General features: G+C 38.3%; 1 protein-coding gene across 6 annotated transcripts; it reads right to left on the reverse strand.

Moving 5' to 3' along the window:
* On the reverse strand, window positions 1-8,512 carry LOC307021191 (uncharacterized protein). Of its 6 annotated transcripts, none has more exons than XM_079653064.1 (20): window positions 8,430-8,512; window positions 7,213-7,568; window positions 6,902-7,022; window positions 6,442-6,516; window positions 5,753-6,142; window positions 5,428-5,526; window positions 4,963-5,195; window positions 4,658-4,730; window positions 4,401-4,494; window positions 4,201-4,305; window positions 3,805-3,930; window positions 3,577-3,691; window positions 3,401-3,463; window positions 3,048-3,102; window positions 2,731-2,822; window positions 2,374-2,491; window positions 2,131-2,232; window positions 1,865-2,035; window positions 1,515-1,691; window positions 1-1,150 (listed from the first exon to the last, which is right to left on the reverse strand). In XM_079653064.1, the coding sequence occupies exons 10-20, from the start codon at window positions 4,299-4,301 to the stop codon at window positions 831-833; spliced, it is 1,440 nt and encodes a 479-aa protein (XP_079509190.1). In that variant the 5' UTR covers window positions 4,302-4,305; window positions 4,401-4,494; window positions 4,658-4,730; window positions 4,963-5,195; window positions 5,428-5,526; window positions 5,753-6,142; window positions 6,442-6,516; window positions 6,902-7,022; window positions 7,213-7,568; window positions 8,430-8,512; the 3' UTR covers window positions 1-830. The 6 variants fall into 6 exon arrangements, with proteins under 6 accessions (XP_079509190.1, XP_079509189.1, XP_079509191.1 ...); XM_079653063.1 differs by having other exon boundaries at window positions 4,658-4,836; XM_079653065.1 differs by having other exon boundaries at window positions 4,658-5,195; window positions 5,428-5,498.
* Between the last annotated feature and the right edge of the window lie 2,722 nt (window positions 8,513-11,234).

Genomic DNA, 11,234 nt, shown 5'->3' on the forward strand with positions numbered 1-11,234 from the left:
TAAAGGCAAGGCAATTTATTTTCATACACATCAGCAAGTCAAAGCGCTTTAAATAAACGGAAGTACAAAATATAAACACATTTTCACATTACTATGAACTCGGGTGAAACAAGTGCATAGTTTCATATCGTTCTCATATATAGTGTTTTATAATGTTACATTACATTACATTGCATTTAGCTGACGCTTTTATCCAAAGCGACTTACAATAAGTGCATTCGACCAGGAAGATACAAACTTGAAGAAAACAGAATCATATAAGTACATCAGGTTTCATAGAGCCAAAACATTTAAAGCGCTACTCAACTGGCTTTAGATAAGCCAGTCCTTTGTTAGTATATAAGTGCTTTGTTAGTACTTTGTTAGTAGTTCTTTGTTAGTAATTCTTTGTTAGTAATTATTTGTTAATAATCCTATCGCTCGAAGTGGAGTCTAAAGAGATGAGTTTTCAGTCTACGCCGGAAGATGTGTAAGCTTTCTGCTGTCCTGATGTCAATGGGGAGCTCATTCCACCATTTTGGAGCCAGGATAGCAAACCCACGTGTTTTTGCTGATGGGAACTTGGGTCCCCCTCGCAGTGCGGGTGCAGCGTGCTGTTTGGCCGATGCAGAGCGGAGTGCACGTGCTGGGGTGTACAGTTTAACCATGTCCTGGATGTAGGAAGGGCCAGATCCATTCGCAGCATGGTACGCAAGTACCATTGTCTTGAAGTGGATTCTGGCAGTTACTGGAAGCCAGTGAAGGGAGCGGAGGAGCGGTGTGGTGTGGGAATGTTTTGGAAGGTTGAAGACCAGACGAGCCGCTGCATTCTGTCTTTATTTTGTATGGCTTTAAGTGTGTTTTAAATGTGTTTTGTCATTATTATGGCGTGCACCAGCATGTGGACGTGACACGTCGCTTGTGAAAGAGCTCTCCAGTGCCTGTGTTGCTTGGCAGAAACCTTTACAGGTCTTCTTCCTCAGACTCAGGGCTAGTGTAGTCATTGTCATCCGACTCCTCAATGTCCTGCTGTAATTGAAGATCATGGCATTAGCGGCTACACCGCTGTACGCATGTACAGCCTGTTTGTGTTGGCTTTTGAGGAAGTGCCACCTCCGACTGAGGACACTCTTGAGCCCATGTGCAGCATCCTCTGTCAGGTCACCGAAATCTGTAGAGGGATAATCACACAGAAAAAGGGCTCAATGTAAACAAACCATGACAATTGCAAATCTCTTTGCATTGTACAATGCTGCAAATGTAAAAACACTACAAAATAGGTAAATCCATCTTAAACTGAAGGATGTTACTATATATTGGGTGCCAAATGGGACATGTTGATTAATGTTTATATAGTGCTTAACAAATAGTCAATAGACAGAAATTAATCGATTATGATCTTGATAATGAATAGTTTCAGTAATTTACTATTTCACTTCGGCCTGACACAGTGACAGATGTGTTCTACTTATGTAAGACATGTAATGTGTTGAAGAGGTGATGAACATATTCAAATGTTAAGATCTCAGACATACTGCTGGTTTTGATGCCCTCCAAAGTCTGTCCTCTGAGTGCTTCCACTTCTTGCACTTCCTTCAGAAGGAACATGATGTGCTGCGACATCTCTTTCCCCAGGATGCTCTGCTCCTCCTCCAAACGTCTGACCAGCATTACCTGGTCAAAGACAGACCTCTTCAACCTGAAGGTGTTGCCTTTAGGTTGAGGAAAGGAATGGAGTAGTGGACAAGGAATATTTATTCATATATTATATTATTACAGAATGATTTTCATTTCTGAGACACAAATCTTTGTAGCGATAGCATTGATTCTTTCATATTTTGGTATAGACTAAAGAAACAACAAGCCAAACTAGCAATTATCCTACCATTTGCATGCCTCTCCCATGGCAGGATGTAGCCCTCTGTCAGACTGCAAGCCAACTCCTCGTCGATCTGTTCTTCCTGCACTCCTGTGTTGTATTGCACAACTTTTTCGCGAAGCTTCTTCTTCAGCTCTCTCATTCTCTTCCTCTTTCTTTGCCTTGCCTGGTTGCTGTCTGCAAAGTGAAACGGAAACAAAACTGTGTCATGGTGCCAGAATGTTTTTGTTGTTTTTGAAAGGTAATTTCAATAACTACGTTTGACAACAAACCATGCTGACGATACAGATCTTGCTTCCTGTGCAAAAGAGTGACGGTGATGTTCTCAATATCCACCCTCAGTCCTTCAGTACACCCTGGGGCGTAGACTCTCTCTAAATAGTTGCAAAAAAACAATTGGAGAAGAGATACAATCAGTGACAGTCTCAGTTTCAACATATGGCCAACTTATATTGTGTGTCTAAACTTACAGTAATGAACAGATGTATATATGGAAAGCCTGTGGTATGTCTTACCTGTGACCACCCATTGCCTGACATCATACACCCACGGCTGTATGGTCTCCTGATCAAGGTTGTGCTCCTTTTTGAAGTCGCTGAAGCTGGCAGCTTCCACCTTTGCCTTCTCTGTGATCTTTACAAAAAAAAGAAAATGCCAGCGAAAAGCACCATGCAACACCATAATGCAAAGAACACCAGTTTTCAGTACAAGACCTTCAGAAGAACAGTTGAAACATTACATGACACCACCTGACCTGCAAGAGGAAGTGTGGATAAGGGAGAACATCATGTAGATAGCCATGAGGTTACATTGCAGACATCCTTCATAAATATGTAATGTCAGATGAGAAGAGAATTGTAATTTGCCCTTACTTTGACATATCTGTGGGCTAAAACTTGATGAAGGTTGTCCCTCTTCCTTCTGTTCCAGCCCATGGCCTGTTGAGTGAGCATGTTCACTCTTCCTAAAAAAGACAAAAAATATATCCACAAACAAAAAAGTAAGTATTCACATCAAAAAGGCAATACTGAGTGAGAAACCTGATAGACATGACTAAACCCAATCGTTAAAAGGTTGTTGAACTGGTAATTACAGTACAGTAATACCCCAATAATGTTTTTAAGGAGGGAACTCTCTGTAAAATACTTATCAGGGCTGCCTTATCACAGTGTGTAGTGTTAATACCAACCTGCTTTTGTCATGTATTTTGTGACCAGAGCTGCCCTGGAGAGAAAGCTGTTCACCTATAATGAATGTTACAATTAATGTTCGGTCACCATTACATAACAATATCACCTACACATCATAGATCTTGAACTGGATGGTTTAAGAGAAAACTTATGTACTGACTTCCTACAATATGCATGCATTTAGTGTTGCTGAACATATGAACTGCCTATCTTTCATTTGAACTCAGACATAAAGGATATGCTTTAAACTAATCAACAGGCTTGTCACTGAGATGACACATACATATTTGTACTGCTTTCTATTAAGACTTCTTGTATCCATACAGTTAGAATAATGCCATTAATAACATACATGCTCTACTTCCTCTCCCACTGTGTTTCCTGCTCCGTCCTGACTTCTGCCACCCCATCTCACCTGCAACACAGCGCAAGTAGTGTTATGTAGCATTTCTTTAGAAGTGTTTGATATCCAATAAGGCATGCCATGCACAACATTTAAAAATCCTTTGCATTAAAGATGTTATGTACCTCGATTTTTGCTGTATGGGCTTTAGCATGCATCACGCTAAGAAATGGCCTCATTTCGGTCAAAGGCGGAAGCTCTGGTAATCCCCCGGCTATTTTGTTAAGGTATGGCCAGTACCTAAGAAGCAGGAGCAGCATTTTGTAACAATATCAATATCATCTAAAATGACTGCTGAGGCATAGGCCATTTTAAACATTGTTGTGGATGTGCAATATGACAGTGAGGATTACCTGCATGTTACATCCATACAGAATAAGTCAACATTTAAGTTCTTGGACATCTCTTTTTGGAGAAACATTGGGTAAGCGTATATTTCTCCACGGAAGTGGTTCAGTCCTCGTAAGAGAAACCCATGTCTGATTAATCAGAAGAAAATCTAGTTGTTAATAATAAACTGACACAGCAAGGCCTGGCTTAAGCACTCATCTCTGTCATCTAGGTGGCTATAATAAAAAATAACACTTGGATGCTACAAATGATGGATCAATTCCGCTTCACCATCAAAAGTGTTTAATGCTTCCAATTCTTACAAAGACTTAGACTTTGATTGCTATTAAAACTGAAATAATGAGACCAGACTCAAGAACCAAACACATATACACACAGACACACTTACAAATACATACCTGCAAACTGCCACTTGAATGCCCTCCTCGTCTATCTGGGCACCAGACTTTTTTCTCTCTGCCAGCGGTGAATTTGGCAGTACCACAGACGGCACTGTCATTTCCCTATAAAGTCAGTTTATTACACACAAGTTTTGACATATATAAAAAAGAACACCACAGGTGTAACTGCAACTATCATAATAAGAAAAAAAACGTACACTTTTCATGTTGCCTCTGACAAGGTCAACAAATGTTGCGACTTCCTCGTCCTTGGCCAGGAACAAGCCCTCATAGATTGGCGACTCCTCAGTCCTGTCCATGATAAGTTAACATACAAGTCAATAATACAAATCACAAAGCACTACATTACTATGATTTGTTTTAATGTCTGTTATGGCTACTCAAACACAACCCCAAGGGCTACTATTTGTATTAGCGGTGGGTTCTTTATCATTTTCATAAATACCATACATACCCTTTAGACTTGGAAAAGCGGTAATGCTTGCGGTTTCCATCACAGCAAACAGCCAACATGTCTGGAGAACATGCTGGACAAACAAAGTGATGGAACTGGCACATATCCTCTTGTTTGTAATGACAGAAGCAAAACTCGAAGAAGATTCGCTGAAATGTATCAGCACAGATACTACCTGTCTGTATATTGATTTATTAAAAGTGGATTAGTAATTGTTTTGAAAGCAATGCCAACAATTAATGATATGGTATACAGTAATATGATATTGTTTTTTGTATGTTTCCGTGTGATTCAGGCAGATTTACCCGTCCAGCTTGAACAGATCTGTGCTCCAACATTTTCAGAAATGCCTGCCTGGACATGGCTGGTGCTGTCACCTTCATGTGCTCGAATGAGGTGAACACATCATATTTGTAAAGCGTCTGGCAGCTGGTGCTAGCTGGCCAGTACCGATACAAAAGCAGGTCTTTAACCTCAGGAGTCCATTCTGCAGAGCAGGATGGACAGGATTTCCGAGGCAAGCAGACATTGTATCGTCCTGTGAACAAATGGACAAAGTAAAGGTATTTCGGTAATCAAACTGTGAGTTTGCCTTAACATATTGTATTTTATACATAGATGTGCATATATGATGTATTAGCTATTTGACATGGCATTTGGGTGTTGTCTGAAAATGACCAGGTGATAAAAATCTTTGCGTTGCACTAAGTGGTAAAACTCTGCCGTACAATACTACTTGTACAAAAAGAAGGGCTTTCAGAACAACATACCGTTGATGGTGACCACAGAAATATGCTTCCAAGGAGTAACTGTGACGTCATCAGAGCATTCACAGATTGACCTTGGAGTAGAAACAGGCAGTTGACATACTGCAATATAGAAAATATGTTAGGAAGGGTGTATTTACAGTTTTTCCTTAACTCTCCAGATTATCAAGATATTCAATAAAATGTTGAATCATTTCCACATATCTTGCAGCCCTAGTCAAAACCAATCCTACTTTTTTCAATCAGCTATGTACACTTCCCATTCACACTTAATTTTGGGAACTACACTATAATGGGACATTGTAATGTAATGTTAATCTTTACATACTTTGTTCACAAAACTGAGGCTGGCCATTTTCATCCACCACCACAGCAGTTGTAGGGGGAATGGGCTCCAGAAATCCATTGAACACAGCCTCTCTGTCATGGAAGATATTCCTCTTGTGGGGCTCCATGTCAAAGGTTGCACAGAGGAACTCCATGTCCAGTGGAACACAGTCCAGGCACCTAATAGCCGCTTCTTCTGCACAGCATCTTTAGCACTTCTGAATGGCTATTCTCTCAGCTGAGAGATTTGCATTAAAAAGCATTGGCCTAGCAGTTTTCATTCTCACATCTGTGAGAAGCTGCCTTTGTGCCCAGGCAGAAACCGTTCCTTCTGTTGCCCCCAGAACCTGGACTGCAGTTAGGGTGTCCCTTAACTCTTGGAGATGTGTTTCTAAAAAATAAAACATCTGTTAAGACACCCTAAAACTGGTATGATGGATATTAAGGTAGTATACTGAAACACTTTTGAGTTGGAAAAATATATGCGGACTAATAATAGCAACATGCTATGAATCATTATATGCATCCAAAGCAATATTAGCAAGTGATACTTATACCAAATATGCATTCACTTGTCATAAAACAGTCAACACTCAATACTTTATTATGATTAACTAGATGAGTATAAAAATGGAAAAATTGGGAAAAACTGTAGTGCCAGTCAACTGCTGTTATAATCAATATACTCACCAAGACTACCAAACTCTTGATGTTTTAGCTGAAGGCCTTCCTCATGCACAGGATCGTCTCTTCTGGCTTGTGAAGCTGCAGACACAGTCATTTTTGCTTAACCCTTCAATCAATCTAAAATGACACCAATTAATTGTAATATGAAAATGCTCTGTAAGGACTGCAGGTAATGAAACTAAGAACATATTACCACAGCATCACAATGACAATTTACATTTGCCATACTTTTATCCAAATCGAGGTACACATGTTCAAAAATACAACACGAGCAAGGATTATCAGTCACAGGCTCTTACAATATCTTGATTTAATTTGAAAATGTTTTAAACATTGCAACAGATTTGTCAAGAGGTATCTTTACATTACATAATTTCATATTGTGTACACCAAAATAACTTTGTTATGAATTATCTTTATTCTTAGATTTAGAAATCATGATACAGTATAGTAAAGAACAAACCTGATGCGGAGCGTTGAGTTTCCCGTTGTCTCTCACGTCTGCGTGTGACCACTGGATTAGAAAGGGGTGTCTTCCTGCTTTTTCTTTTCTTTTTCGGAGGGATGGCAGGGGTTTCAGTAGCCTATATTTTTTCAGAGGTTGAGATCAACAACAAAGTTGTAATACAACATAAGACAGCAGCTCTTATATTTGAGCAATTATTTAACGGTTGCATAAAAAGGTCTAACGGACCCTTTACATTACATCAATAAAAAGCAATAGCAATGATTATATTACAGACTTGGGTATTTGCTTATCATGAAAAGCCTCACCCTGGCCTCATGGACAAGAGCCTTGCTAATCAATGCTGCCATGTGCATCCTGGCCTCATTGGGATCCTCAAAGACCCTCACTTCACGGTTGAGGGACATGGCATACAAAGAGAGAGTGAGTGATTAAAAGAGAAAGTGAGAGAGTGATTGAAAAAGAGAAGGTGAGAGAGTGATTGAAAGAGAAAGTGAGAGAGTGATAGAAAGAGAGACAGTGAGAGAGAGAGTGGCTCTTAAAAGTGCTGTTGGTTTTATATGTGTGTGTGTGTGTGTGTGTGTGTGTGTGTGTGTGTGTGTGTGTGTGTGTGTGTGTGTGTGTGTGGATATGTGTGTGTTGGTGATATAGAGTTGTAAAGAAGCTGTAAAACAGGAAAAATAAAAACATTATTTAGAATAACAGTAACATCTGTGCATTACTCTATTATGCAATCATAATTTAATATAATTTATAATGTGCATATTGTTATATTATGAGGGACATGGCATACAAACAATACAGACACAATATACAAACAATACACAAAATGAAGACAGTACAATAATAATTAATCTGTGCATTACTCTATTATGCAATAATAATTTAGTATAATTTATACTGTGCATATTCTAATATTATGAGGGACATGGCATACAAACAATACAGACACAATATACAAACAATACACAAAATGAAGAGAGTGCAATAATAATTAATCTGTGCATTACTCTATTATGCAATAATAATTTAGTATAATTTATACATCTTATATCTTCTACTATATATTTTAATTCTACAATGTAACAATCCCAATGTCCCCACTGGTCAGTCAAATCCTCTGGAAAAACTCCAGGTCCACATTTTTGTTCCACTCCATCGCCGATTCCACTATTACAACTCTGTGTTGAAAGCTGTCTTTACAACACATGGGCAAATACAAGCATTTAAACATATTTTTCTAGCAGGCACCTCCACTATCCAACTGTGCCGGGGACAGCTAATGTCATTTAGCTGTATAAACTATAAATGCTATCCAGCTACAAACTTTGACCGGAAAGCCTGAGGCTAGCTGAACGTGGCCGCTAGCTTGCGCGTAGCCTATTGTAAAAGCTAAACACACTACAAAAATCAACATAATATCCAGGAATGAAACGCTATAGAGACTGTGCTACAGTGGAATAAATAAAAGCAATATCATTTCGTGTTTTAAAGAAATAAACTCCCCTTGATTTTAGATACTTACTGTAGTCCGTTGTGAGATGAAATGAATGAAAGTGACGTGATCGTGGGCAACGTCACGTGGCTACGTCACTGCCGTCAAGCGCGACATCACGTTGCCGTGGTAACGACGGCATCTTCTTCTGGTTTATCGTTGTTATAAAAAAAAAAGATTATTATGACTATTAATGATCAAATATGAATGTAATTGTCTTTTAAATAACGTAAACTAAAGGGAACAATCTAGTTGACACAGCTGAAGCTCTGACTTTCCTTAAAAAATAACTAATTTAATAAAAATGCACCGTTTTTTGAGAACAAACATTGGTAAATAATGCACCATAATACATTCTGACGAAAAATAAAAATGATTATGAATACAAATAAAATAAAAGAAGCCTCCCGTGAGTTACTACAAGCTATAAAGTAGATTTGTAAAACGTTTTATAGAATAAAAAGCTCACTGCAGGACGTTGTAGGAATGCGTGTGTGCACCACGACAAAGGAGCCTCATTCACTTTACATTGGGGTTGTTTGCGTGGTGCCGACACGTAAATATAAAAGATTCCGTGACTCAACCACGCAATGCGGTGTTAAGGAGTCGTGGAGGAGTCACGCATTCTGGTGAGATCAGGTTGGTCATTCTGCTGATGGAGGTGGGGGGTGGTAGCTTCTACTGATTGAAATATAAGTCAGAGGTTGAGTCTTAAACTAACTGTGTTTTCAGCTGCTAGTGACTTGATTATATAAACTTACACATGCCTATGCAGTATCATGATGGTTTTTTTTAAGCTGGTGTTGATTAGTCCCAAAAATGCTGCAATACAGACATGGGCGAAGACCCCACAGCTGATACACATTACAGTTAATGAGCTGCCGTGCAATCAGCAATCACAGTTACCATTTTCAAGTTAAATACAATGAAATGACAGGGTGAATAGTCTAAAAATTTGAACTAATATACATTATATCACCATGAAACTAACCCCAGTTGAATATTTACGTCAATTTATTGTATTTTGTATTTATTTATATTAAATGTTCTGGTCTGTTATGTTCCAATATGCAAATAAAGTTGTTATATTAAATATGTTCTTATTTGTATACATTTCTGTTATTTGTATCTCTCCGTTACAAGCACCAAACTATGAAGTGGATGCATAGTTTATTATGCACTTGCACTACATAGTATTTTATTTTCTGAAACATTCCTTTTGAACATGTATATCTTTGTTCTCATAGTGTGTACTGTATAAGAAGTAGGCTATAGCACATATAGCTTGAGGGACACTGACATAATACTTAAAGCAGGTTGTGAATGTGTGTCACTACCTGTCATGTGCTGATATGATATCACCACAACAAAGACAGAAATATAAACCCTAAGAAGGCGTCTGTTGTTCCAAGTGACATACAAGAAGACACAGTTAGTCAGCAGCAGTGACCCACAGAGGACTCACCTGTCTCACCTGTCTCACCTCCTCCTCCCACACTTTGCTTTCTCACTCAGCTGTGTAATCCCTCTTCTGATTCTGAGTCAGTCAGCACACAGGTCTCTTCAACATCAATCATGAGTGAAATATCCAGAAAATCAAAGTACTTGAGTAAAGCTAGCTAAAGTGTCAAAAGTCCTATTACATTTTTTAAAAGCTGACGACAAGTCTTTATTGTGTATCAATTGATCATTTTTACAATCTGGTATATTTCACTAGAAATGTAAAACTAAGTATGATTAAATCCATACCCCAGGTTATTTTCAAATTTATACTGATGTTTATTTTGTTTTGTCCACTTTTTATTTCAATGAGGCTCAAAATAACACCTGTGTCATCATCACAAACTACAACCTCTTTAATACATATTCAATTCAATATTGTATTGCAGTACTGGTGTATAAGTATTCATAATGTTTAGCCAGCTTTATCACATAAAGGTAATGCTTGATATCTCTCTTTATTAATCAATAAATCAGAAAATACTATCAAAAGCCATTTAAACAAAAACATGTTCAATATGTTTTTAGGAATAAATGTGTTATAAATCAGGCTATTAATGTTGTTTGTGTATTTATTTGCTACTGAACTAATTTGCTTTGAATATGCAAATAAGGTATTATCTTGTGATAACTTTTGGCAGAAGACATTTTGTTCTTCTTTGATAGTCTAGTGTAGACTGAGGCCCAGAGTGAACATGGGGTCCATGCCTTGATGATTTGAGTCCTGGAATGACCTTATTCTATCCCATTAAACGTTATCCCAGCTATCCTGACATGACAGGAGGAGGCAGTTTTTTCAGTGATTATATGCTCAGAAAGTCCTCCAGATTTACAAGATGAAACAGCCATCTAATTTTCGCTTTCATGAGAATAATGTGTTTTGTTGAAGGGCATGCTAAAGCTATATGTTTTTGAAGCTATGTCCATGTTGAGAAAGTGTTTCTCCAACTACATCCCAAAGGGCCTCAACATAAATGACAGAGCCACAGAGTGCACACGGGTATCCACCTCCCCTCAACCATGCCAGCATAGAGCTAAAAGTTTGATCAGTCTATTTGATTCTAGGGCTGATGTGCTCTGTGCAGTATTTTCAGTTGTATCACCCCACATTTGGACAGTGATCCTCCAAATGTTGTATTATAATAGTAGGAAAAGTGGGATGAGTGTGATATCCTGGTCTTATTCCCAAATGTTCTGGTTTGATCATAGCTATTGGATGAAAAAAGAGGATAAGTTTTTTTGTCTTTTTTCCAGATGTTCAAGGCAACTCATTGTTACATTTTGACAGTATTTTAGTAGTAATCGATTTTTAAAACAAATACGTGAGGAAAGATG

The sequence above is a fragment of the Notothenia rossii genome, assembly GCF_949606895.1.
Source record: "Notothenia rossii genome assembly, chromosome: 10".
Classification (NCBI taxonomy): domain Eukaryota; kingdom Metazoa; phylum Chordata; class Actinopteri; order Perciformes; family Nototheniidae; genus Notothenia; species Notothenia rossii.

Bases quoted from the DNA above. Each gene is read 5' to 3' on its own strand.
- LOC307021191 (XM_079653065.1), bottom strand. From the start codon at position 4,301: ATGACAGTGCCGTCTGTGGTACTGCCAAATTCACCGCTGGCAGAGAGA. The intron at 3,931-4,200 runs GTATGTATTTGT...CTGATTAATCAG, and splicing joins ATTCAAGTGGCAGTTTGCAG to ACATGGGTTTCTCTTACGAG. The intron at 3,103-3,400 runs GTATGTTATTAA...CATTCATTATAG, and splicing joins TGGGAGAGGAAGTAGAGCAT to GTGAACAGCTTTCTCTCCAG.